Here is a 27817-nt window from a genome sequence, read left to right on the forward strand (position 1 = left end):
CATGAAACCTGTCTTTAAGATTTTGGTTTTGAAGTGTTGGTGAGGTAAAAAGACAATAAAACCTCTTCCCACTTAATAATGGTGTATATATTAGCCTAAGTTAAGGCAGTAATTCTAACCATTGGAAATGGCTGTAAATGTTTTCCTGAACTTGGAAGTTGAGGTTTGCTAATTGTCATAGGCCTGATATGTTAGTACCTGTAAGAGTGAACTAAGTACTTCCACAGATTTTTAAAAATATCTTTCTTTCTTTCTTTCTTTCTTTCTTTCTTTCTTTCTTAGAAATTTTTAAAATTTATTTTTGAGAGAGAGGTTGAAAGAGAGAGAGAGAGAGCAAGCAGGGGAGGGGCAGAGAGAGAGGGGGACAGAATCCGAAGCAGGCTCCGGGCTTTAAGCTGTCAGCACAGAGCCCAACACAGGGCCGAACCCACAAACTACGAGATCATGGCCTGAGTGAGCCTAAGTCAGACACTTAACTGACTGAGCCACCCAGGCCCCCCCCACAGATTTATATTTATAAATGAAGTACTGGGAGAAGTGGGAAGGAATATGGACCAAGTAGAGTCAGTAGAACCAGTACCTGGAGTCTGGGGAGACCTTTTTTTTTTTTTTTTTTTTTTAAAGATTATTGATTTATTTTGAGAGAGAGAGAGAGAGTGCAAGGTGGGAAGGGGCAGAGAGAGAGGGAGAAAGAGAGTCCCAAGCAGACTCTGCACTGTCAGAACAGAGCCCAATGCAGGGCTTGAACTCACAAACTGAGATCATGACCTGAGCTGAAACCAAGAGTTGGTAGCTTAACGTTCTGAGCCACCCAGGTGCCCCTGAGGAAACTTTTTGAAGCTAATGAACTCATGGGTTGGGGAGGAGGGAAGAAGAGAGTCCCAGAGGAACTGACTAGAAGGGAATTAGCTTGTGTGGAGAGGAGTAGTAATTCCCAAACCAGAGAATCTGAGTCAGGTTTTGGAACTGCTGAATGGAGAATACAAGGCAGGGTATGTAAATATAAAGATGAGTCTAGAGGGGTCTAGTTGGTCAAGATCAGGTGTTGACGTTTGATTAAAGAGGCACTTGGAGGCACTGCAAGCTTTTGAGAAAGGGAATTCCAGGTTAAAAACAATATTTTAAGAAAATAGTTCTTTTTTCTATGACAGTTTGCTGGTGAAAGAGAAGCTTATTTACATAATTCAGTAACAGTTGTTAATAACAGTAATGATGCTTTTGTGTGTATTTTAGTATTCTCAAGGTGCTTTTACATATGATCCTTGGAACACTCCTGTGAGATAGCTTTTATTATTCCCACTTTACATAAGGGAAAATGGAGGTCCAGAATGTTGAGTAGCTAGTTCAGGGTCACACAGCTATTCAATAAGAATCTTGGGATTCAAATACCCTTTCTGCTACATACCCTTTCTGCTCAGTTTCAATTAAGGGTTTGAACAAGAGTTGTTGTTGTAGGATTGGAGAAGGAAAGAACAGAGCTGATTGCTTCTTTCTTCTAATAAGAACTGATTTAATGTATTGGCATAAAACCAAGTAGAACCAAAATTACAGAGAAAAATTTTGTTGACGTGGGGAAAAATATGATGAAATTCTTCAGAAGATCTTCCAAAAGTTTGCATTGTTCCTACTTGTAATTTCCTCTTACTTCCCCCTGCCTCCCTTGGCTTGAATCTGCAGAAGTTTCATCTTATCCCATATTTACATTTTTAGGAAAGGAACATCTAACAGTGAATGATTCTGGCAAATGATTCAGCATTAGTAAACAAAAAGCCAGTAATGGTCTCTTATTTGAACATTATCCCAACAGATCGAACCTCAGCTGAAATAAAATATTTTGAAACTTTACTTTTCATTTGAAACATAAGGTGTTGTGAGTAGCCTATTAAAAACAGTTACACAATTTAAAAACTGTGAGACACTTTAGAAGGCCTCTCTACGTTTAAAATTCCTGCACCTTTCTCCATGTACATTATCCCTATCACTTGTTGCCTACTCATGAGGAAATGGAGATTCAGATTCAACTTAATATTTATTGAGTTGGACATGTTACAAGGTACGTTTGTTGATTTTTCTTAAGTCCTGAGAAGTAGGGATTTTTTTCCTTTATTTTATAGAAGAGACAACAAAGGCTTGTAGCTTTCAGTGGAGCCAAGAGTCAAATCAGTGTTTTCTGATTCCAAGTACGTGGCTCTTGCCACAATACTATACTGTGTTTTAGTTGTTTCAAGACTAGTTCATAGAGTGTTAGAAGATACTTTGGAGATATTCCTTTTACCCTTTCATCCCATAAATGAGCATGGATCCTGAAGTTGGGCTGTCTGGGTTCAGATCATTGTATTAACTATGTGGCCTTGGGAAATTCCTTATCCTATGTATACCTCAGTTTCTTTATCCATATAAGTGGGATAATGGCAATATTCCTAGGTCATTCGGTGATGATTGTGTGTTTTAAGTGAGTTTATATATGTAAAGTACCTAGGAAAGTACCTGTCACAGAACAAATGCTCATAAGTATTACTAATAATTGCTATAAGGAATCTGTGCATTGTAGAAGTTAAATTACTTGTAAAGATCATATTAGAATAGCTGAGTTAAAACTGGAATCCAGATCTTTGACTCCTAGTATTGTAGTTTATGTTTGGCAAAGTGTTTTTTTTTTGTTTTTAAAAAAAATTTTTTTTTTCAATGTTTATTTATTTTTGGGACAGAGAGAGACAGAGCATGAACGGGGGAGGGGCAGAGAGAGAGGGAGACACAGAATCGGAAACAGGCTCCAGGCTCTGAGCCATCAGCCCAGAGCCTGACGCGGGGCTCGAACTCAGGGAGCGCGAGATCGTGACCTGGCTGAAGTCGGACGCTCAACCGACTGCGCCACCCAGGCGCCCCTAGGCAAAGTGTTTTTAAATAATTTTATATTCAGCCCTTATTGTGGCCCTATAAGTTTTATATAGGTCAAATGAAAGAGACCCTTGGATCCCTCAGAGTTGGTTCCTAGAATAGACATCTCCAGTCCTGTGTACACGAATGCCATTTATACAGTGTGATGTATTTCAGGTTCATAAAATAGAGTAGGCTTCTCAGGTAGCAAGATAGCTCTTCCTTTCCCCAGCCCAGCCTTTCACTTTGGCCCAGAGACCTTTTTGAGGTTGGTTAATACCCTAGGGGGAAACTGAACTTCAGTCATTAACTCTAACAGCCATTTAATCTCTCTCTTTTGTTTTGGAAATCAATTTGGCTTAGTGTTTTCCTACCCTAAAAATGTCAGCCCTAGTTTCTTCATCCTTTTGGGGATGACACTGCTTACTATAAAGGGATTCTATGAAGATCAGATAAATCAGTGTTTATGAAAAGGCATTGCAGACTCTCAATTTAAATGATAATCTAATTGTAAAATGCCTGAAGTCTACTTATTTTGTTACTCTCCTGAGAGGGAGCCCATGTCCCCCTCCTTGAGTCAGCCTTTACTAGAGTTGTTTTAGTCCATGAATCAGGAATAGGTAGGGGTACATTTTATCCTTGGAGAGATGAGCAGGAGGAAGCTTGTTCCTGGCCCTGTTTTGGAAGTTCTCTTTTCATGTATCCTGTTCTGGCAGAATTTCTAAACTTCTACTCATGGAGTTGGATATAGATTCTTGACAGCCTTTTTTTCTTTCTCTAGAGAAACCGGATTTCCCAGTGGGTTCCAGTATGCAGCCTATTGGTACCTGTGTCCTCTACACAGGCACAGTGGGGCAGGGCTCTGTCTGGTACTTTCCAGGTAAGGTTTGTTGTTCCTTTGCTTGGTATGAAAACCTTAGTGTTTATTTTCAAATGTCATATATTTATAGATTAGCCAAACAAATTGTGTGATGGAAAAACCTCATGAGACCACTTCTGGGTCTCTGTGGTGCCAGCTCAGGACTGATTCCTACAGTATGGTGTCTAGGGCGTTGCTTCTAAATACCCCAGCAGTGGAACTTAGCCTAGGATACCATGCTACAGTCTGATGATTTTTACTGTTGGGAATGTTTCCAGATATTCATCTCAGAGTTAACTGCAGGTTTCTTTTTGTAGCCACATTGTGCCACTTTTATTTGGGGTAAGAAATGTTTCTTCCTTTCTTTTTTTTTCTTTTTATGAACACAGAATCCAAGGAACAATTATTTGAGGCCTTTGTTTATCATTGACCACATGATTCATTACTTTGGACCCTCTTTGAGAGTTTTTTCTCCTGATTTTTGTTAATTATACAAATAATTTAGTAATAAAGGAAATAAAAGTCACCCATGACCTCAAACGTGAAAACATCTGCTGGTTTTTTTCCAGTCCTTATGTAGGACTCCAGTGTGTGCATACTAATTTTTTCCGTAGATACCTTAACAAATATCCACAGAATTTTATTTTCTGGTGCCTTTTCACTTATTGGAGCAGACATTATTCATGTTAGATAGATTGCATAATTATATTTTTTGATGGCTACATGTTATTCTATTTACTTAGACTTTGATACTAAAATTATTTGCAAAAAAATTTTTTTTTGTCGTAGGCTTTAGTGTAGTTACTATTTCTTGATAGTTTAATAAATTTTTACTTTATTAAAGATGAATTCCTAGGAGGGTATACCCTGGGTCAATGAGTATGGGCAGTTTCTCTCTCCAAAAGGTGGTTTTAGTTTATATTGCCATCAGCAATGTATATATAACTAGTTTTTCATTAACTTCCTCTAAATTGGGTGTTTTAAAAAAAATTTTAACAGGGTAGAAAATGTTATCTTGTTTTGCTTTGTATTTCTTTATCTGTCAAGGTTAAACATTTTTCTGTTTACCAGTTGTATTCCAGTTTGTAAAATCATAAATGCTTATATCTTTTCTCCATTTATCTATGGGAATTTATTCATATAAACTCTTTACCAATTTATATGAATTCCTTCTGTAGCCATTAACTTCTTTTTCATATGTGATGTGATTAAAATTATTTTTGATATATTATATAATTTATTCATATAAATATATTACAACTATTTAAAATATAGTGTAATTCCCCCTAATTAGTGTGTAAACCTTGCCCTTCTGAGGACATGTATTGTTTGTGCCTGTATTTCCTGAGCTCACTAACCCTGGCACGGAGTAGGCACTGAATGTATGTTGAATGAATGAAGAATATGCCTATACAGAAGAGGCATCTATTTTGTGTAGGCATGCAGGTATTTCTTTTCAGAGTGGGCAACATTCTGTTACTTTTTGTGCATGGAAAATTTTAATAGAATTATCATAGAGTTCTAAGTCATTTGTTTTTGTGTGTATATAGTTGGTGAAGGGGGGAACTCCTTGTGTGAATCTCTGACTTGTGCCTCATTCTTTGAATCAATAAACATTTATTGACTACCTAATATGTATCAGGTACTATATTAGGTTCTGAGACATCATTATAGCAAAACATCCATGTAAATAACTTAGAGTGGTTTATCTCATGCTGACAGGATATAATTTTAGCCAGGGTAAATAAACTAGACATGTGCTTTATTGGCACATCTTCCCACTTCGAGGACCCCTGGTTAGAAAACTCTGTTTTTCCTCAGGTACATGTCTGACTAGGAGGCGTATTTAGTTCAGAATTAAGAAGAGCTTTATGTTAATTAGAATTGTGGTGTCATGGAATGGGTGGGCTAAATTTTTACATAGTAAATTTCCTGTTACTGGAAATATTCAGGCAATAGTTGGAAGAGTGTATACTAAGGGCATGACATAAAAGAAACCTTCATTTGTTGAGTAATAGTATCACATGATCTCTAAGATAATGTCCTATGCTATAATCCTGTTAACCATTTTCAAAAAGCGAGGGATGTTGTATTCTCATTTCTGTCTTTGTTTTTTTTTTAAGTATTTATTTATTTATTTATTTATTTATTTATTTATTTAGAGAGGGAGGGGCAGAGAGAGAGAATCTTAAGCTGGCTTTCCCCGCTGGAGTCAGTGTGGAGTCCAATGCAGGTCTTGACCCCACAAACCGTGAGATTATGACCTGAGCTGAAATCAAGAGTCCAACACTTAACCAGCTGAGCCACCAGGCACCCCATCATGTCTGTCTTTCCTACATAAACTTAACATTGTGTCATATTTTGGGGCGCCTGAGTGGCTCGGTTGATTAAGCGTCTGACTTTGGCTCAGGTCGTGATCTTGGAGTTCATGAGTTTGGGTCCCAAATTGGGCTTGCTGCTGTCAGCACAGAGCCCACTTTGGATCCTTTCTCCCCCCCCCCTCTCTCTGCTCCTCCCTCGCTGTTTCTCTCTCTCTCTCTCAAAATAAATAAATAAACTTACAAAAACATTTTAAAGTTCTGTCATATTTTGGTGAGTGTACTTAAATTTTTTTTTATTTTGAGATAATTTACACCTACAGAAAAGTTGTAAAAACAGTAGGGTTCCCAAATACCCTTTGTCTAGCTTTCTCTAATGTTAAGTGTCTTATATGATTATAGTGTAGTTATTGAAACCAGGAAATTAACATTGATATAATGCTATTAACTAATCTATGCAACTCAGTCCAATTTTACCAGTCTTTTCTACTAATGTCCTTTTTTTGGTTCTTCAATTGGGTTTCTTATAATTAGGTCATGCATTTTTGGCAAAAGTGATATTCCCTTCTTAGTGTAAAATATCCGGGGATATATAATGCCAGTGTGTCCTATTACTGGTGACATTGACTTTAATCACTTGATTATTAAATTGGTGCCTGTCAGGTTTCCCTACTATGAAGTTACTATTTTCCCTTTTGTAATTAGTAAGTACCATGTGAGCAGATACTTAGAGACTATGCAGATATCTTGTTTCTCATCATACTTTTGCTCACTACTTTTAGCATCCATCAATAGTTCTTTTTTTGTTGTTGTTAGGATACATAACATTAATTAATTATTTTGAAAGTTGTAGTTTAAAAAAACCCACGTAACATTAAATTTACTATGTTAACCATTTGAAGTATATAGTTTAGTAGTGTGAAGTATATTCACATTGTCATACAATAGATCTCTTGAATTTTTTCATCTTGCTGAACTGAAATTCTACACCTGTTACACACTAATTCCACCCCACCCTACCCTTGGCAACCACATTCTACTTTCTGTTTCTATGATTTTGACTATTTTAGATATTACATATGGGTGGAATCATATATTATTTGTCCTTTTGTGACTTATGTTGCTTAGCATAATGTCCTTAGGTTCATCCATGTTGTAGTATGTGACAGGATTTCCTTCCTTTTTAAGGCTACATAATATTTCATTATATGTATATACCACATTTGCTTTGTCCATTTTGATGGATATTTGGGTTGCTTCCACATCTTGGCTATTGTGCATAATGCTGTATTAATATAGTGTGCAAATATCTCTTCAAGAGCCTGCTTTGAATTCTTTTGGATATATACCCAGAAGTGAGATTGCTGCATCATGTGGTAATTCTGTTGATGGTTCTTGACTGCAGTAATCATTACTCTGGTGTTTGTATAATGATCATTTTCTATTTCCATCATTACTACTATATTTATTGCTTGGAATTGTACTGTAAGGAAGAGGTGTCACTTCTCCATTTATTTATTCAACTATTTATATGAGTATGAGCTCATAGATATTTATTTCCTTCTATGAGTTATAATTTATTATGCCTATTATTTATTTTGTTGATCGGATTATCCCGGGTTTGGCTGTTAGGAACTCCTTCAAGTTCCTTTTCTACATGCTTTCATTATTTTTGAACATTCTTTATTTCCTAGCACCACAAGATGTTTCAGGTTTATCTTGTATTTTCTTTGCTTTAGTCCTAGATTCAACAGTTTCTCCTAAGGAGCCCTGATTCCTTTAATTGGAGAATGATATTTGGAATGTTTAGAAATCCACATCTTTGTGTTAGGTGTGCATGAGCATATGTTATTGACCCCTATTTAGGTTTTTGAAAGCAGCTTGATGTAGGGGAAAAAAGATAGCTCTGAATATATGTTTAATCCCTTAATGAACTTTACTTCTTTGGGCTTAAGTGTCCTCATTTCCAAAATAGGAAAAAATACTACCAACCTTGCAAAATTGTTGTGAGATGATGCAAGTAAAACATCAAGCATATACGTCCTGGGCATATAGGAGAGCTTCAATAAATTGTAACTGCTGTTTTGTTGCTATTTGTATGTTCATTGCTACTTGGGTAAATTTCATCCTTACTGTATATACTGAAACAAACAAACAAAAATATTGTCCTAAAACTACCTTAAGCAAGTTGCAAATTCTCCCTAGTTCTTAGTTTCCTCATCTGTGAAATGAAAAGTTTGGACTTAGATCTCAGATTTCTTCCAGCTCAAGTGTTGTTATTCTGAGTTACTCCTTAGTTCTTCAGTTGCTTTTTCTCCAAGCTAAACATTTTAGCCTTCCATTTTAATTCCTTTTAACCTTTCCACTAGGACCTTTTATTCATCTCTTTGATCACTCCTGTGGTTATTTTCTGGACTTCTCCAGATTGTCCTTCTATTTAAAAAAAAAGAAAAAAGAAAAAAATCTACCTAAGTTTTATTGAGTGCCGACTCTATGCCCAGAATGATATTGAGCAATGGGACAGAAAATAAAAGAGGTGTAAGGTAGACTGTGCCTTGGTAGAGCTTTTTAAAAGAACAGATACATACACCCACAATATTCAGTAATTGCTTGAGTCCTTCCCTCCTTTCCTTCCTTTTTTCTTTTTTCCCCTTCCTCTTCCCTTCCCTTCCCCCTTCCTCTTCCTTTCCTCCTTTCCCCTTCCTTTCCTCCTTTCCCCTTCCCTTCCCCCTTTCCTACCCTTCCCTTCCCCCTTTCCTACCCTTCCCTTGCCCCTTCTCTCCCCTTGCCCCTTCCTTTCCCCCTTTCCTTCTCTTACCTTTCCCCTTCTCTCCCTTTTCCCCTTCCCTTCTCTCTTTCCTTTCTCCTTCTCTCCCCTTCCCCTCCCTCCTCTACCCTATTCCCTTCCTCCTTCCCTTCTCTTCCTCTTTCCCTTCTTTTCCCCCTTCCCTTCCCTTCTCTTTGCCCTCCTTCTCCTCCTCCCCTTCCCCTTCCCCCCTCCCTTCCTCTTTCAGATCAGGGAGGTCTCTACTTTTAGAATTTTTTGAAAACAAAAAATAAAAGTGAAATCTTATATTCATTTTAATGAGGGGCTGTCTGCAAAAGAGTATCATTGGAGTTGTCTGGAGCAGGTCTTTGCATTTATGTTATGCATTGTAGTTTGCTTATCTTTTTCACATTGTTTTATTTGGTTCTCAAAACAAATTTATGATAGGCAGAGCTGGGGCTTCTGACTCAGTGTTTTCTCTTCTACCATACTGTGCTTTCTCAACTTTGTCTTCTCACTCACCTTCCCTATCTTGCCCACTTCTTTTTTTTTCTTAATTACTTTTTGATGTTTATTTATTTTAGAGAGAGAGAGAGTGAGTGAGCAAGCATGAGTGGGGGAGGGGCAGAGAAAGAGGGAGACACAAAATCTGAAGCAGGCTCCAGGCTCTGAACTGTCAGCACAGAGCCCAATGCGGGGCTCAAACCCACAAACCATGAGATCATGACCTGAGTCGAAGTCGGACACCCAACCTACTGAGCCACCCAGGTGCCCCCATATCCTGCCCACTTCTTAAGGCTTCTTTGTGAAGTCTTTTTGGATGACTCTAGGTAATTCTTTTCTCCCTCCAAATTTCTGTTGTTTACACTGTTCATTACATACCTTTAAGCATTTTTGTACATTTTATTGAAGTATAATAAAAATACAGAAAAAGGCATAAATCATAAGTGTACAGCTGAATTAATCATTACAAAGTGAGCTAACCAGCACCCAGATCGAGAAATAGAACCCAAGAAGCTCCTTGATCCCCCCAGTCACCACCCATAACCAAGTTTAACCAGTCTTCACTTTGAATATCATAAGATAATTTTATCTTTTAAACATACAGTATATACTCTCTTGTGTTTGTCTGCTTTCATTCAACTTTGTTTTAGAAATTCATCAATATTGTTCTGTGTAGTTATAGTTTATTCATTCTCATTAACGTGTAGTATACTATTATAAAAATATACCATGATTCATTTATCCATTTATCCATTGATGGGTACTTGGATTATTTCCAGTTTGGGCTATTATTAATAGTGCTGCTCTGAACATTTTTGTATGTGTTTTTTTTTGTAAACACATTTCTGTTGGGCTGTATACTTAGAAGTTGAATTGCTGAGTTTTATAGAATGTGTATACATTCAGCTTCTTTGGATACAGCCAAATAATTTTTCAGAATGATCGTACCATTTTACACTTCCACCAGAAGTGTATGAGAGTTCTGGTTGCTCTGCAGCTTTGCTAACACTTCTGTGTGTGTGTGTGTGTGTGTGTGTGTGTGTGTGTGTATGATCTTTAGCCATTTTAAAATATGGTACTTGGTTCTGTTTCTTGTGTAGTGAGTCTTCTTTCTTTTCTCCACAAGACTATGAATTCTTCGAGGATAGGGATTGTCTGTATTCTAAAACTGGACATAAAGACTGGCATATTGTGTGCATTTAATAAAGGTTGGGTGAGTGCAGCATATATGCATGGCATGTATGTAGATAAGGACAAGAAGGAAATAAGAAATAACCATGTAAGTGGTTGAGTTTGTTCATTCAACACATGCTTGAGTGTTTCCCATATCTAACATGCTATACTTGATTCTGGTAATATACCTAGTTTCTACCAAAACTGTTTTTAGATAAAATGGTCAGAGAAGGCCTCTTTGAAAAAGTGACATTTGAATATTTCAGAGTAGTTTTTTCTTTTACAAAAGTTATTTATTGGTATCTTTTCAATTTAAATAAAGGAAAAAATTGATGTCTTTAAAGGTCAAGGGAGTCTTTTTTGAGGGGCAAGTAAATAAATGTGTGTATTTATATATATGTGTAGGTATGGAGAAACTAGGTGGTGTCCTTGGTGTTAGGTACCTGGGTACTTCAGTAGTTCAAATAGTGTTAAATGTTAGCTCATGAATAATGGTCAGACAGAAATACAGCAGTTGGTGAGACAGTCACATAGGGAATCCATTGGTTACTCCTGGAACTATATAATCTATACATAGGATCATGTAATCTAGTAGAAGAGAACTTGCTAGTTGCAATTGTTGTCAATTGTGTTCTTTGAACCTGTTTTAAGTGCTTTGTGTTCTAGGTGGACCATTACGTTGATGTATGTGATGTAATGGGAGGTAGTCTGTATTTAGTCTGTTTTACAAAGCCTACTTAGTACCTATGAGTTAAAGCATTAAGTATTCCTGGGACTGAACAGAAGAATCCTAACTAGTTTTTTAATATCTTTATTTGGAAAGAAAAGTAAATGGTAATTCTTGATTAGAAATTCCATCTTTCCCTCATTAGCATTAAAGAAAAAAAATCATTTTCATTTCATGTGTCTCCTCTCTTCTTGGAATAAACCAGAATTAAAGGGGTGACCCTCCTTCTGCTTCCTCTCACCCCTTTTTTGGTAAAGGTAATATAATAGTATTGAGATTTTGGAAACTATATTCCTAAATTCATCCATAATTCTAATTTAACAACATAACTCTTTCGTTTCTGTATGTTTCTTTCTAGAGATGCCCATATACGTTCTTGTTTTTACCTATAATTTTATACATATAAGTGTTTCCATGTTGTCAGAAATAATGAGCTTTAATGTAAACTATGGACTTTGGGTGATAATGATGTGTCAGGGTAGGTTCATCTGTTGTAACAAATGCACCACTGCTGGGAGATGGTGATAGTGGCAGATAAGTGTATAGAGAAGGGGTTTATGGGAACTCTCTGTATTTCCTCCTCAATTTTTCTGTGAAGCTAAAGCTGTTTGAAAAAATAAAGTCTATTAAAAAATCTCAGTGACTACCTGATTTTTCCATTGAATAATTTTACTGTAATTTAATTAACCATCTTATTGGAAATCTTATTGGACTTTTTTCCCCCCGAGTTTTCACTCTTGTGAAAAATGCTACAGTGAGGCTCTCTTAGTTGAAAATTTTTTCCCTTAGGAATTTATTTTCTTTTTTTTTTTTTTTTTTTTTTTTTTTTTTTTTTTTTTTAAATTTTTTTTTTTTTTTTCAACGTTTATTTATTTTTGGGACAGAGAGAGACAGAGCATGAACGGGGGAGGGGCAGAGAGAGGGGGAGACACAGAATCAGAAACAGGCTCCAGGCTCCGAGCCATCAGCCCAGAGCCTGACGCGGGGCTCGAACTCACGGGCCGCGAGATCGTGACCTGGCTGAAGTCGGACGCTTAACCGACTGCGCCACCCAGGCGCCCCTAGGAATTTATTTTCAAAGCTATGTTTATTAGTCTTGATTTTTAAAAAATTTTTTTAATGTGTATTTTATTTATTTTTGAGAGACAGAGAGAGACAGCATGAGCAGGAGAGGGCAGAGAGAGAGAGAGGGAGACCCAGAATATGAAGCAGGCTCCAGGCTCTGAGCTGTCAGCACAGAGCCTGACGCGGGACTTGAACTCACAAGCCGTGAGATCGTGACCTGAGCCGAAGTCAGCCGCTCAACCGACTGAGCCATCCAGACGCCCCTATTAGTCTTGATTTTAATACCAACCTAATAGTGTTATGGTGATAATTAAATAAGGTAATACATGTAAGGCGCTTAGCATAGTACCTGGCACATGATAGTTGAAAATAATGGTTATTTTATTGCCAAAGTGCATTCAAATGCAATGTGAACATAAAAGGGAGGCAATTCTGATCTGAACAACAGTAATTTTGGTGATGATGGTGATGATGGAAGTTTCCACTATTTATTATTTTGTGAAAGGTACTTTACATGTGTTATCTTCTTTAATCCTCCCTACAACTGAGGTTCAGTAAGTTGCTCATGGCCACCCAGCTTGTAAGTGGCAGAAGCAGGTTTTAAACTTAAAATGGACTGTTAAGAGTCTTTTCCCCCCCCCATATTCCACACTGCTACTAATGTTTAGATAGGTATTTATTGCAGTTCTGGTTCCTAGAATTGACTCAGATTTATTTAGTTCCAGGTTTCCAGGACAGAATCCTTTTATTTATTCATGTATCTAGGAGATGTTTATTGAGTATCTACCATGTATCAGATACCATTTTAGTGCCCATCTTGGATTCGTTTGGTGATCACATGACCAGGAGCTAGGTTAAACAAGGTTGGAAAGATACTATGGTCTTTACTTTGAAGTAGCTCTACTCAGATTAACTAAGTGAATGCTCTCTGTTGCTTACATCTGTTTTTTTTTTTAATCCCTAGTGGCCTCAGATAAGCCAGTCCCTAGCGTGTGGTGGATCAGAACAGATTCCTGGGATAGATGTACAGTGGAATAGGAAGTATCATACCACAAATAAGGTGAGAATTATTAGTGCTTTCTACATTTATAGATTGTTTTCACACAGGTGTTCTTGTCTGAATCTCAGTAAAATTGTTAGCTGGATGAGGAAAGGAATTTTATTGAATGCAGAAAGTGAGGCTCAAGGAAGTGAACTGACTTGCCCAAGGTCACAAGGATAAGTGACAGACCAACTGAATATTTGATTGAACTTAAGACTTCTGATCCAGTGTCCTGTATTTCTTCCACTGTAGTGTCTTGCTTGGAAAACACTATTATTTTTTTAATTTTTAAAAAATGTTTACTTATTTTTGAGAGAGAGAGAGAGAGAGTGTGGGAGAGGCGCAAAGAGAGAGGGAGACACAGAATACAAAGCAGGCTCCAGGCTCTGAGCTGTCAGCCCAGAGCCCACAGTGGGGCTTAAACTCAAAAAACCATGAGATCATGACCTGAGCCGAAGTCAGATGCTTAACTGACTGAGCCTCTCAGGTGCCCCTGGAAAATACTTTAGAGAAGAAAGTTGTTGTGGATTTTTTATGCTAAAAATAAAATAATATTTAACTTTTGCGGAATTTCTTTCTTATTTTTTTTTTTAGAATTTTAATTTATTTATTTTTAGAGAGAGCAGATGTTCACAAGCAGAGAAGAAGGTAGAGGGGGAGGGAGGGAGAGAGAGAGAGAAAGAGAGAGAGAAAGAAAGAAAGAAAGAAAATCTCAAGCAGACTTCATGTTCAGTGTGGAGCCCGACTTGGGGCTCAATCCTGTGACCCTGGGATTATGACCTGAGCCGAAATCAAGAGTCAGATGCTCAACTAATTGAGCGAGCCACCCAGGTGCCCTCTGGAGAATTTCTTATTGATTATATAGCCTGCCTTCATTTGGAGAGGCTTAGCATTAGAATAAGTTTTTCTTGGAGTTTATTTGCAAACTATAAGACTCATATCTTCTATAGTTATTAATAAAATTTGTTATGCTAAAAAAATATGAGTTTAGAAACATTTATTCAGTGCTTGCTTTGGGTGACTATGATTTTGAATGACTTTTGACTGCTTTCAGACAGTAGTTCTCTTTCCTTTTCCTGTTATGTCAAAAACATACAACATTCGGGGTGCCTGGGTGGCGCAGTCGGTTAAGCGTCCGACTTCAGCCAGGTCACGATCTCGCGGTCCGTGAGTTCGAGCCCCGCGTCAGGCTCTGGGCTGATGGCTCAGAGCCTGGAGCCTGTTTCTGATTCTGTGTCTCCCTCTCTCTCTGCCCCTCCCCCATTCATGCTCTGTCTCTCTCTGTCCCAAAAATAAATAAACGTTGAAAAAAAAAAAAAAAAGATTTATAAAAACAAACAAACAAACAAAAAAAAACATACAACATTCTTCTCAGAATTCTTTGGGAGATGAGGGTCAAGATATCCTTTTAAAAGTATTCTTTTCCATAGAATTTTTATTCTGATAGCCCAAATCTATCATTTTCTAGACATGGGTTCATAGGCATATGGTCAGTGAGATGGCTCTGAAATTTCGAGGACACATATCAGATAGAATTCCAGATGTGTTTGCATTGAGTGATAAGATGCCCAGAAAAATGAGAATTAAAAATTCTAGGTGGAAAAAAAATCTAAGCAATAAAAATGCGCTTAGGCCTAATGAGAAACAAAAGCATTCTTTTTAAAAAATTATTCTGCAACTAATTTTGTCTCCTTCTTTTTGATTAAATAGCTTTTTACTACCAAGGATTCCCCACAGCCTGTTGAGGAGAAAGTTGGTACCTTCACAAAAATAATAGAAGCCATGGGATTTACAGGACCTTTGAAATACAGTAAATGGGTAAAGTCTTTTTAAGTTCTTCTCATTTTCTTTTTGGGCTTTGTGCTTTCTGCTCCTCATAGAAGATTTTTTAAAGCTTCTGTTTTGCTTTTGTGAAATTCGTATATTATTTTGAGAACTTGAAAATGTGTTGTCTCCCTCCACCTTCCCATTCTAAATCTATGTAACATGTGGGGCTGAACTACTCCCTCATTCCTTTAGCCTGATTCCTTAGAAGTATCTCAGTGCAAGCTAAGACTGGGCTTTCCAGGATCTTGTTACATGATATGCCATACAAATGAGTTCTAAGGAAGTAGATGGGCCAAATGTTCTGAAGGGCAGCATTCTTAAGAAAATATTACTCTCTGATGAATCCATATTCATAAATCATTTTTTCACTAGGTCATTGTAGTGATTTTTGTTAAAATTTTATTAATAAGCATGTTTTAAATTAACTAGTCAATTCTGCAATTTATTGTAATTCTTATTATGGAGGGTTATTTGCTAGCTGTATCATTCCTAGTCAAGCCTTGGCCTAGCACGTTATCTGTTTTATAGTAATTGCTATATATGAATGAATATCTTCTCTGCATCAGGTGCATATTGCCCGTGGGTTTTTATAACAGTGCCTCTAACTAATTAAAATAATAAAACATTAATCATTGAGTTTTTCTCAGCCCAGTTATCTCCTGATGCTGGCATTTCTATTTTTATAGCAGAATGCCTTTTAATGCTTTTCAAGGGTTGTTAGAATGTTGGATAAGCCTAATCAGTCATAAGTTCTGTATTAATCAAAAGCAAATCAATGCAAAGCAGTAAGGAGGGCTTTTCTAGAAAACATAGCTTTGCCCTAAATGATCAAATAATGACAGTTATACTATTTTAACAGGGTGAATTCAAATTAGAATTTGAATTTTATTACAGACTTTACTTGTAGTTTCTTCTTGGAATGTCTGGCTCTCTTCCTAACAGTTCTCATTGCAGCAAGTATAGGCTTCTCTCTGTATCTCCTTTTTACATAAATTCTGAAAAGCAAATCGTGATTCCACAAGCATATTAAAAAAAATTTTTTTTAAGTTTATTTATTTATTTTTGAGAGAGGCAGAGACAGCACAGGTGGGGAAGGGCAGATAGAGAGGGAAAGAGGGAACCCCAGGCAGGCTGTGCATTGCCGGTGCAGAGCCCAGTGTGGGGCTCGAACCCATGAAACCACGAGATTATGACCTGAGCTGAAACCAAGAGTCAGATGCTCAACCGGTGCCCCAAGCATTTTGTTTTTAAGGGGCTTTGAAAAGTATAGAAGATAACACACATCAGGCACCTAGGTAGCTCAGTTGGTTAAGTGTCCAACCTCGGCTCAGGTCATGATCTTGTGGTTCGTGAGTTTGAGCACCCCCCCCCCCTCCCCACACACACACACACACACCGGGCTCTGTACAGACAGCTCAGAGCCCAGAGCCTGCTTCGGATTCTGTGTCTCCCTCTCTCTGCCCTCTCCTACTCGTGCTCTTGCCTCTCCCTGTCTCTCTCAAAAAGAAATAAACATCAAAAAAAATTAGAAAAAAAGATAACACATATCCTAGGTAATGATGATGTTCTTGAGACCCTAAGACTATGAAGTGCCTTCTTAATCATCAGTGAAATATTAATTATATTCATTAAAGTTATCTTTTTTACATCCTAATTTTTTGGCAAATGATAATCATTGGTATATTTGGTAATGTTTTTAATAAGAATCTTTTCCCTTATTAAAAAATGTTTGTGATTATGGCATTTGGATTTAAAAGCTAGTGTATTTTGTTTGAAAGTTAGAAATTAATTAAAAGAGAAGGGAAATGAGAGCAGAAAGAAAGAAAAAAAAGGGAAAAATTTACTGTTTTATTTATTTCTTGATGGTTGAGTTCCACTTGGTTGCTACCATTGCTTTGTCTAGTCTGTTTTTTTATGATTCCAGAGGGAAAGTTGGCTACCATTTGAAGGATTACTAAATCATCAGGAAAATTTCTTCACTGTTGTAGTTTAAGTTAGCCTTTGATTTTTGTTGGTTCCTTTGTGACCTCAACAAAGTGCTTAATATTTGCATTTTAAAGTCTTTTGTGATGTGGTAGTGTCTACTTTCTGTAACTTTTATTTTTTTTAGTTTGTGATAGAAACATCAAAGTATGACATTCTAGTAAAATATAGGTGGGAAAACATAGGTATAACTTTCCATTTTGAGAGATTGCAAGCCCTTTTCAGCAAATGTTGACTCAGAAATCTATGGCTAGACCCTTGGATTGGATTGCCCTGGAAAGATTCTTTGAGTTTTGTGTTTTCGTATGTCTTTCATTAGGGAGAAAAATATCTGCTTGACGGCAATATCAACTGTCTTTCCTCCATTTTTTTTTCCATAACATATTTTTTTTTTTTAATTTTTTTTTTTTTAACGTTTATTTATTTTTGAGACAGAGACAGAGCACGAACAGGGGAGGGTCAGAAGGAGGGAGACACAGAATCTGAAACAGGCTCCAGGCTCTGAGCTGTCAGCACAGAGCCCGACGTGGAGCTTGAACTCACGGACTGTGAGATCATGACCTGAGCCGAAGTCGGCCGCTTAACCGACTGAGCCACCCAGGCGCCCCTTCCGTAACATCTTCATGTGTAGTTTCATTTTTCTTCTAGATTCATATTTAGGAATTTAAGTGTAGCTTTTCCTTACCTATTTGTCCTAAAATAAACATTCTTTCCCATTATCTTTATGTGGCAGTATCAGATAAAACAAGGACAATGTTTATCAGGTTCAGCCACATGCCATAGAATAGGCAGTTTCCAGATTAACATAAAACCAAAAAATTCTTTCTGTTCAGAAGGACACTGACAAACTGGAATGTACTCAGAAGTGGGCAGTGAGTTTTGTGAACGCTTCAGAAAGTGTGTTGAATGAAGAGTGGTTGAAAGAAATAGGAATGCTTAACCTGGAAAAGAGAAGACATGATGACGGTTCTTCTCAGGTATTTGTAAAAAGAGAGAGAGAGAGAGAGAGAGAGAGAGAGAGAGACTTAATCTAACTAAGGTATTCCAGTGGGCAGTGGATGTTTCATGAATGTTACATGAAGCAGATTTACATTCAACAAAACAAAAATTTAACAACAAGAATTGTCCTTTCGGGGGATAGGTAACCTCACAAGGTCATTGGACTTCTTTTAACAGTGGCCCAGATGGTTGATTGTGAATCAAGAATGTTGTAGAAGGAATTCCAGTATGAAATAGAAGGTTCAAATGACTTCAAAGCCCCTCCAACTCACACAGCTGTTAGTGCAAACTTTTTACTACATTCATTTTTCATCTTGTAAGATGGTATGAGATGCCTCAGTCAGTGGGAGAGCTGATTTGCATTTCTTAAAGCTGTCTTAGGTGCTTGTGTTTTCATCAGGTACACTGATGAGGTCTTCCAAAGTTAGAATGAAATAAACATGAAGTCATCTGAGAACCAGAACAGTCTGTATTAACAGGATGGAATTTAGTCTGACCTGCCTCTTTAACTTAAATTACTGTGTGAATCTTGAAGAAATCCTTTCCCCAAGTTATTTCCAGTTCCTCTGTGATGGTCTTAGGGGACTTGCTTTAGACATTTGTCCAGGCTAATGGCTCACCCAAGTATAAAGGTTTGGCTTCACTGCAGGAAAAGCGAGGAACTATAAAATGCTCCTGATTGCCATATTATGAGCGCTGTGTAAATGCACTGGCCAATCTGCTGAGGTCTTCATTATTTGTGATAAAGGCTTTCTTCATGAACATGTGAGAAAACCTTCTCAAGGGATGACTTGGGTCTTGGTGGCAAATCTGCCTTTCCTCAGGCAGAATAATTAATTATGAACTTAGAGGACTTTCTGTATAAGAATCTGAAGGAAAATGCAGAGTTAAAAATCAAGAAATAGACCATTAGGAATTTTACTTAAAATTGTAAATGTGTTGATATTTATATACCAGTACCCATATTTGATAGATATTAATTTTTACCATATTTGCCTTAGTTTTGTTTTTTCCAAGATAAAATTTTACAGAAAAAAACTCCAGCCCATTTCTCCTTTCTTCCCTTCCATTTCTTCCCTTCTTTCTCCACCGAGATAACTACTGTTCTAAAGTTGGTTTTTGTCATCCTCTTGTAAAATTCTTTTCTTTTGCCACTCATATATTATCCATAAACAACATATATACTATTATTTTGTGTTCATATATAAACTGTATAAGTGGTATCTTTTCAACCTGTTTTTATTAGTAAACATGTTTTTGAGTGGAGACCTGATTTTTGTCATTTCAACTGCTGATTAGCTTCACACTGTATAATGAAACTACAGCTTAACTATTTCTCTACTAAGGACACTTATTTTAGGCTTTTCATAATAATAGTACCATTTAAGTTGTGCAGGAGTTTCTTGAGAAAGAGAAATAGAATTATTGGGTACTAGTGTATGAACATTTTTAACAGTATTTTTTTTTTTTAAGATTTTATTTTCAAGTAATCTGTATACCCAACTCACAACCCCAAGATCAAGAGTCGCATGCTGCACTGATTTAGCCAGCTAGGTGCGCCATTAACTTGTATTTATCAGCTGTTAAATTATACTTATCAGTTGTTATATCAGTTTATATATCTGTAAGTAGGATTTAAATGTTCGATACCATTTCCATCGCTTGATACAGTCAAGCTGTTTAATGTTTACAAATTAGATGGTGTGAAACGGTATATTTTAATTTAATTTGCATTCCTTTGGTTACCAGTAAAGTTGTATGTCTTCTCTTATGTTTATAGGCAAAAAAAAAAAAAAAAAAAAAAAAAATTTATAAATGTGTCTGTCGTCGAAGTAGGCCATAAGTTTCCTGAAAGCAGGAGTTTTTGACTTCTTTGTTCACTTCTGTATTCCCAATATCCAAATCCATGTCAGGCACTGAGTTGGGTACTCAATAAATTATTTGTTGACTGAAGTGAAGAGCTAACAGATATCTTAAATGCTCTGTCTTGAGAATGGAAATAGGCCCTTCAAAGCCAAAGGATTAGGATGATCATATTAGGATATCATTAGTTTAATGATGGTATAGACCAGTACTTCCCAAAATGTGTTCTGTGTCAAATACTCCCAAGAGCTGCAGATGTTAGCAAAGGTGAATAGGCTTCTTTTTTAGCCTGCTGATATGGTGAATTACATTGATTGCTTTGTGAATGTTGGATCAGCTTTGCATTCCAGGGATATATCCCAGCTGGCCGTGATTTATTGCCCTTTTGAAATATTGCTGGATTAGGGTGCCTGGGTGGCTCAGTTGGTTGAGTGTCCTATACTAGATTTCAGCTCAGGTCATGATCCCAAGGTTGTGGGATTGAGCCCTGCATTGGGCTCTGCATTGAACGTGGAGCCTACTTAAGATTCTCTCATTTCCTCTGCCCCTCTCCCCTGTTCATTCTTTCTCTCTCTCTCTCTCTCTCTCTCTCTCTCTGTCTCTCTCTCTCTTTCTCTCAAAAAAATATATTGCTGGATTTGGGGTACCTGGCTGGCTAAATTGGTAGAGCATGCACCTCTTGATTTTGGGGTTGAGTTTGAACCCCATGTTAGGTGTAGAGATACTTAAAAATAAGAAATCTTTTAAAAAAAAAATTTTTTTTTTCAACGTTTATTTATTTTTGGGACAGAGAGAGACAGAGCATGAACGGGGGAGGGGCAGAGAGAGAGGGAGACACAGAATCGGAAACAGGCTCCAGGCTCTGAGCCATCAGCCCAGAGCCTGACGCGGGGCTCGAACTCACGGACCGCGAGATCGTGACCTGGCTGAAGTCGGACGCTTAACCGACTGCGCCACCCAGGCGCCCCTTAAAAATAAGAAATCTTAAGAAAATATTGCTGGATTTGATTTGTTAATATTTTGCCAAGGATTTTTACATCTATGTTCATGAAGCCTATGGTTCTATAATTTTATTTTCTTCTGATGACTTTGGTTTTGATTTCAGGGTAATCTTGGCGTTACAGAAGAGCTAGAAAGTATTCTTCCCTCCTGTTTTCTGGAAGAGTTTATGTAGATTTAGTATCTTTTTTTTTTTTTTTTAATGTTTATTTTTGAGAGAGAGAGAGAGAGAGACAGAGTGTGAGCAGTGGAGGGGCAGAGAGAGAGGGAGACACAGAATCCGAAGCAGACTCCAGGCTGTGAGCTGTTAGCACAGAGCCTGACATGGTGCTCGAACTCACAAACTGTGAGATCATGACCTGAGCCGAAGTCAGATGCCCAACCGACTGAGCCACCCAGGCACCCCTCTTTTAAAAAAAAAAAAAAATTTTTTTTAATGTTTATTTATTTGGAGAGAGAGACAGAGTGCAAGCAGGGGAGGGCAGAGAGAGAGGGAGACACAGAATCTGAAGCAGGCTCTGGGCTCTGTTGTGGGGCTCGAACTCTTGGGAACCTCGAAATCATGACCTGAGCTGAAGTTGGACGCTTAACCGACTGAGCCACCCAGGTGCCCCTCCTTTCTGATTCTTGATACTGCTAATTTTTATCTTTTCTGTTTTTTCTTGTCTTGATCGGTTCTACTAATGTTTTGTCAATTTTATTGATATTTTCAAGGAACCAGCTTTGGCTTCTTTGATTTTCTGTGCTATTTTTCTGTTTCCAATTTTATTGGTCTCTGATCTTTATTATATCTTTCTTTTTGCTTGCTTTTAGGTTTAATTTGCTTTTCTTTTTTAGTTTCTTACCATGGGTTTGTTTAAATTGGCTTCTAATGCTGATTTATTCCCCATGTAGGTATGTCTTTTCCAGTTGTTATATGTTTATTCTGTTTCCCCCTATGTGAGCTTTACTCTGAAAGCCTTAAAAACATGACAGATATCAAATTAGCAAAGAAAAAAAAATCTTAATTATAATTTGAGACATAATCCTTCTTTAATTTATTCGAGGTATTTCTGCCCATCAGAGACACTGTTGTTTTGACTCTAGATTGTATAGATAAATATGACCATTATATAGTATTGGGTATAGTATATTTTTGGTGACTTTGAACCTTAAAAACATAGCTTTACTAAAATTCTAGATTGTTTTGTCGTCATTTGCTATTTCATTCTCAGTTTGTGTAGATTATTTTAGTCTGCATATTTGCGTTTGTAATTCTCTGTCATTTTAAGAAAAAATAAGCTTCTGTAAGCCTTTTGTGGATGGGCTAATTTATTTAATTCACAGTCCTTAGAAATACTTCCTTACTTGAGCACTGAGTTGGTCTTCAGGCCTACAATTCACCTCATAAAATAATTTATTTTTCACTTTTAGATTTATTTTTATGAAGGCATAATGTACATACAGTAAAATATACAAATCTTAAGTATATAACTCAGTGACTAAATTCAAACCACCACTCAGATCAAGATTCTAAGAGAATTTGGGGCACCTGTGTAGCTCAGTTGGTTATGCATGACTCTTGATTTCAGCTCAAGTCATGGTCTCGTGGTTTGTGAGGTCAAGCTCTTCATCCGGCTGTCTGCTGTCAGCTCAGAGCTTGCTTCAGATCCTCTGTCCTCTCTCTCTCTCTGCCCCTCTCCTGCTTGTGCTGCTTGTGCTCTCTTTGTCTCTCAAAAATAAATAAACATTAAAAAACATTTTTTTTTAAAGGTACTAAGAGAGTTCTTAGTGCTTTGGGGAATAGTAAACAGTTGATCCTTTTACTGTATTTTATTTTACATTCATTAAAAACCCTTATTTGTAAGCACAGTCTTCTTAATCAGCAAACTATAAAACTAGGGAAAATATAGAAAAAAATGACCCCTTCCCCAAGGCATAAAAAAAAAAAAAAAAAAAAAACTTTTACAGAATGGATAGTAGTGCTTCTGAGGAAAGATTGAAGGATTGAGAGTTTTTGTTTTGTTTTTGTTTGTTTGTTTATTTGTTTGGCTTGTTTGATTTTGGTCAGAAGAATGGGTAATTTTTTAAAGTAAAGGGTTTCAGATTATAAAGAGTTAATGTGAATGATGCTGAACAGTGGTATAGAGGCTCAAATGTGATGAAATGAGTTGAATTAAAGGAAAGATTTCATTTAAATATTAGAAAAATCTTTTTGACATTTTGATGCTAAATCATAAATATAAAAATTGTTTTAAGTCTGTGAATGGTTGGCTTTAAGAAAAAGAAATAATTGATGTTGGTTAAGCTGTTAAATCTGCCTAATGACAGGTTTGGACTCATCATTCTAGTTAGACAAATATAAGATTTTGTGACCTACATCTAATAGCATTAGAATATCCACTTGGTCATATCTTGAGTTTGGTTTTATTTTTTTCGTCTAGAAGATTAAGATTGCGGCCCTGCGCATGTATACTAGCTGTGTGGAGAAAACTGACTTCGAGGAATTCTTTCTAAGTAAGTTACTGTTTTTGATAGTTCTGAAAAGGAAAATGAATCTACTTTTCATGGGGTGCCTGGCTGGCTCAGTTGGTAGAGCATGTGACTTTTGGTCGTGAGCCCCAAATTGGGTGTAGAGATTACTTAAAAATAAAATCTTAAAAAAAAAAAAGATTCTACTTTTCATTTTTATGACTGTTAATATCTTCGTGGAATAGGTTTTGAGTCATTGGTGAAGCAGTTTTTTCTGCATAAAGTATATAATAAAAGCTGTTTATTTTTCTCTTTTAATAGAATAAACAAAGGCCAAAAGAACCCTATAGATTAGACATTTTAACAAGTTTGAAAAAAAAAGAAACCTAAAAATTTGTCCGCTACTTTGACATTTTTCTACACATGTATCTTTTTACATATGAGTAGTCATAGTAAAACAAATCCTGTTCTACGTTCTGGATGTTTTACTTAGCATTTTGACATGAAATGAGCTTTCTGCCAATCATTGCTCTTTTATTTCTAGTTTTTAATTGTTTTGGTTAATCCTGGCATATGCCTAATGATTTTTTTTTTTTTTCTTTCTGTTGAAGGATGATTAGGTCAAAAGGTACATATAATTTTATTATTTATATCTCATTGATAAATTGCTTTCCAGGGCACCTGGGTGGCTCAGTCAGTTAAGCATCTAACTCTTGATTTTGGCTCAGGTCATGATTCCGGGGTTGTGGGATCAAGCCCCATGTTGGGCTCCATGCTGAGTGTGGAGCCTGCATGAGATTCTCTCTCCTCTCTCTCTCTCGATCTCTTTCGCTTTCTCTCTCTCTCTCTCTCCCTCTGCCCTTCTCCCCTGCTTGCACTCTCTCTCTTAAAATAAAAAAAATAAAAAAAGAAAACTTGCTTTCCCAAAGAGTTTTACTGGTTTAGACCACCGTTAGCAGTTGATTATATCAATACAGTATTCATTTTGATGCTGTAAACTGTTTAGTTATTAAGTTTAGTTAAAGCAGGTACTTATAAAGTAATTGGGAAAGTTTAAGCTGTTTCCAGTCCTACAGATTTTGGAAAGAAATGTGTATGTGCTGTGTACATAACCACCATTATCCTGCAAGCCACAAACACCTACTTGATATTTTTCACAGACAGCAATTGTTCATATATAATTATGTTAATAACAAGGAGGATAGGTAGATGCAGTTTTGATTATTTAATAACTATTTTGGATTTTTAAAACCAAATGCAAGTTGTTTTGGTGATTTTTACAATTTCAGCAGATTGATGTTAATATTAGAAACTTAAAATACCCTACTGAGTTGTAATCCTGATTTAGTGTCTACCTTCTGTGTCTTATTTATTATAGTGACAAAGCTTCCCTGCTTCTTTTTAATCTTAAAAGTTTATCATTTGGGGAGAGTTTAGTCTGAAAGGAGAAAATATTTTCTCTGCTTGATGAAGAAACTATTGATATTAGAAGTTGGATTTTTCAATACTTTTTTAAAGTTTATTTATTTTGAAAGAGATAGCACGAGTAGGGGAGGGGCAGAGAGAGTTGGGGAGAGAGAAAGAATCCCAAGTAGGCTCTGCACTGTCAACACAGAGCCTGATACAGGGCTTGAACTCACAAAACTATGAGATCATGACCTGAGCCAAAACTGAGTTGGATGTTTAACCAACTGAGACACCCAGGTGTCCCTGGATTTTTCTTAAGTGGTTTTTGGAATGCATGTCCCCAATTATTTTTCATCAGATCTTTTTTTTTTTTAATGTTTGTTTATTTTTGAGAGAGACAGAGACAGAGACAGAGAGACAAGAGCCTGAGCAGAAAAGGGGCAGAGAGAGAGGGAGACACAGAATCTGAAGCAGGCTTCAGGGCACAGAGCCTGACATGGAGCTAGAACCCACAAACTGAGAACATGACCTGAGCCAAAGTCGGATGGTTAACCAACAGCCACCCAGGCGCCACTCATCAGATCTTTTTCTTTCTTTCTTTCTTTCTTTCTTTCTTTCTTTCTTTTTCTTTCTTTCTATTTATTTATAACTGTTTAGTTTTAGAGAGAACGTGCATGCACAAACAGAGGGGTAGAGAGAGAGAAGGAGAGACTCCCAAGCAGGCCCTATGCTGTTAGCACAGAGCCCAACATGGGGCTTGATCCCATGAACTGTGAAACATGACCTGAGGCAAAACCAAGAGTCAGACACTGAACCAACTGAGCCACCCAAACACCCCTCATCAGATCTTTTTAAAACCTCATCCTCAGATATCTATTTAATATTTGATTTCATAAGTAATTCATAAATTATTTATAATTATTTTGAAAGGATGTTTACTTGCTATCTGTCTTAGCCAATCTTCATTATTGAAGATCCTTGAGTTAATATTATAGATTGCATAATGAGATTATTATTAGATATTTAAGGTAACATATTATGTTTCAATTTATAATCTGTTGTAAACTATAAAAATAAAAGTTTATAAAAATTATTACCATTATATTTTAATAATTCGCATTTACATGATATACTTTTACATTTGTCTCATTTAGAAGTTACAAAGCCTTGTAGGATAGGAAAGGCTTGTATTATTTTCATTTTTATTTTCTTTTCAGAAACAGTTGAAACTTAAAGAGACTACATGATTTCCCAAAATTGCCTAGCTAAGGCTTGATCCTGTGTTGTCAAGGTTAAAGGCCAGAAATTTTTCCACTGTAACATACTGCCTGTAACATACTGCCTATGAATAAATGTAATTGTAAATTATAAACTGTAATCCATCTTAATATTTTTGTATTTTATTGTTTTTAAATGAGAACTCCTCTAGGAGATATTCTATTAGTATTGTAAACTGATGTTTATATGTATTAGAGGACAAACGCTTCATTGAGCTTTGTTCTAGCTTTGCCTTTTGAATGTTACCTGGGGAGGCAGTACATTTTTTCAGTGACACCCCACTTACTTAAGTTTTTTGTTTGTTTGTTTTGGGGTTTTTTTGTTTTATTTTTTATTTTTGTTTTTTTTTAAAGTAGGCTCCCTGCCCAATGTGGGGCTTGAATTCATGACCCTGGATCAAGAGTCAGATGTTCTACTGACTGAGCCAGCCAGGTGCCCCTTGCTTAAGGTTTTTTTGGACTCAGTTTGAGAATTGCTTTTTATTTTTTTTCATTATTATTATTAAAAAAATTTTTTTTAATGTTTATTTACTTTTGAGAGTGAGAGACAGAGACAGAGTGTGAATGGGTGGGGGAGCAGGAGATGCAGAATCTGAAGCAGGCTCCAGGCTCTGAGCTGTCAGCAACAAAGCCCGATTTGGAGCTCAAACTCATGGACTGCAAGATCATGACCTGAGCCAAAGTTGGACACTTAAACTGACTGAGCCACCCAGGCACCCATTCATTATTATTTTTAATGTTTTATGTATTTTTGAGGGTGGAGGGAAGTGAGGGGTGGAGAGAGAGGGAGGCCCAGAATCTGAAGCATGTTCCAGGCTCCCAGCTGTCAGCACAGCACAGCACAGCACAACCCCTGATGTGGGGCTCAAACTTATGAACTGTGAGATCATGATGTGAGCTGAAGTCAGACACTTAACAGACTGAGCCACCCAGGTGCCCTGAGAGTTGCCTTTTAGACTTACAGCTTGTTCATTTGTATTATGCTCCATTGTGGTCCATCTTTGTAATTTATGGGTAGGTTAAATTTTAAAATCAAACCATAGTGGTTCCATACTGTGGCAAGTGAATAAAAAAGGGATCCAATCTGGTAAATACCATTTGGAGGCAGATAAATATCTATGAAACAATGAGACTGACTTTCTTCCATCTTCTTTTAAAAAAAAAAAATTTTTTTTAATGTTTATTTATTTTTGAGAGAGAGAGAGAGTGAGAGAGATAGAGCACCAGCAGGGGAGGGGCAGAGAGAGACGGAGACACAGAATCTGAAGCAAGATCCAGGCTCCAAGCTGTCAGCACAGATCCTGATGTGGGACTCGAACTCACAAACCATGAGATTATGGCCTGAGCCAAAGTCGGATGCTTAACTGACTGAGCCACCCAGGTGCCCCTTGCATCTTCTATTTTTAATTTTTTTTAATGTTTATTTTTGAGAGAGAGAGAGAGAGAGATAGAACACGAGCAGGGAGGGGCAGAGAGAGAGGGAGACACAGAATCCAAAGCAGGCTCCAGGCTCTGAGCTGTCAGCACAGAGCCTGAAGCGGGGCTCGAACTCACAAACCGTGAGATCATGACCTGAGCTGAAGTCGGACGCTTAACCGACTGAGCCACCCAGGTGCTCCCACCCTTGCATCTTCTAAAGAAAGATTCTAAAGAGTAGGCCAGATAGGTTTGGGGTAAAG

General features: G+C 37.0%; 1 protein-coding gene across 7 annotated transcripts in view; it reads left to right on the forward strand.

Annotated features, from left to right (window-relative positions):
- LOC123579567 (ubiquinol-cytochrome-c reductase complex assembly factor 1) overlaps window positions 1-27817 on the forward strand; it is a 104075-nt gene that overhangs the window by 11376 nt on the left and 64882 nt on the right. For 2 of the 7 annotated variants that reach the window (XM_045443618.1, XM_045443619.1), the window contains exons 2-6: window positions 3659-3757; window positions 13255-13350; window positions 15043-15150; window positions 17979-18119; window positions 23427-23499. In XM_045443618.1, the coding sequence (XP_045299574.1) occupies window positions 3659-3757; window positions 13255-13350; window positions 15043-15150; window positions 17979-18119; window positions 23427-23499 (517 nt within the window). The remainder of the gene's footprint in view (window positions 1-3658; window positions 3758-13254; window positions 13351-15042; window positions 15151-17978; window positions 18120-23426; window positions 23500-27817) is intronic. The other 5 variants (XM_045443620.1, XM_045443621.1, XM_045443624.1 and 2 more) reach the window with 3 other exon arrangements.

The sequence above is a fragment of the Leopardus geoffroyi genome, chromosome A3 (genome assembly GCF_018350155.1).
Source record: "Leopardus geoffroyi isolate Oge1 chromosome A3, O.geoffroyi_Oge1_pat1.0, whole genome shotgun sequence".
Lineage (NCBI taxonomy): Eukaryota > Metazoa > Chordata > Mammalia > Carnivora > Felidae > Leopardus > Leopardus geoffroyi.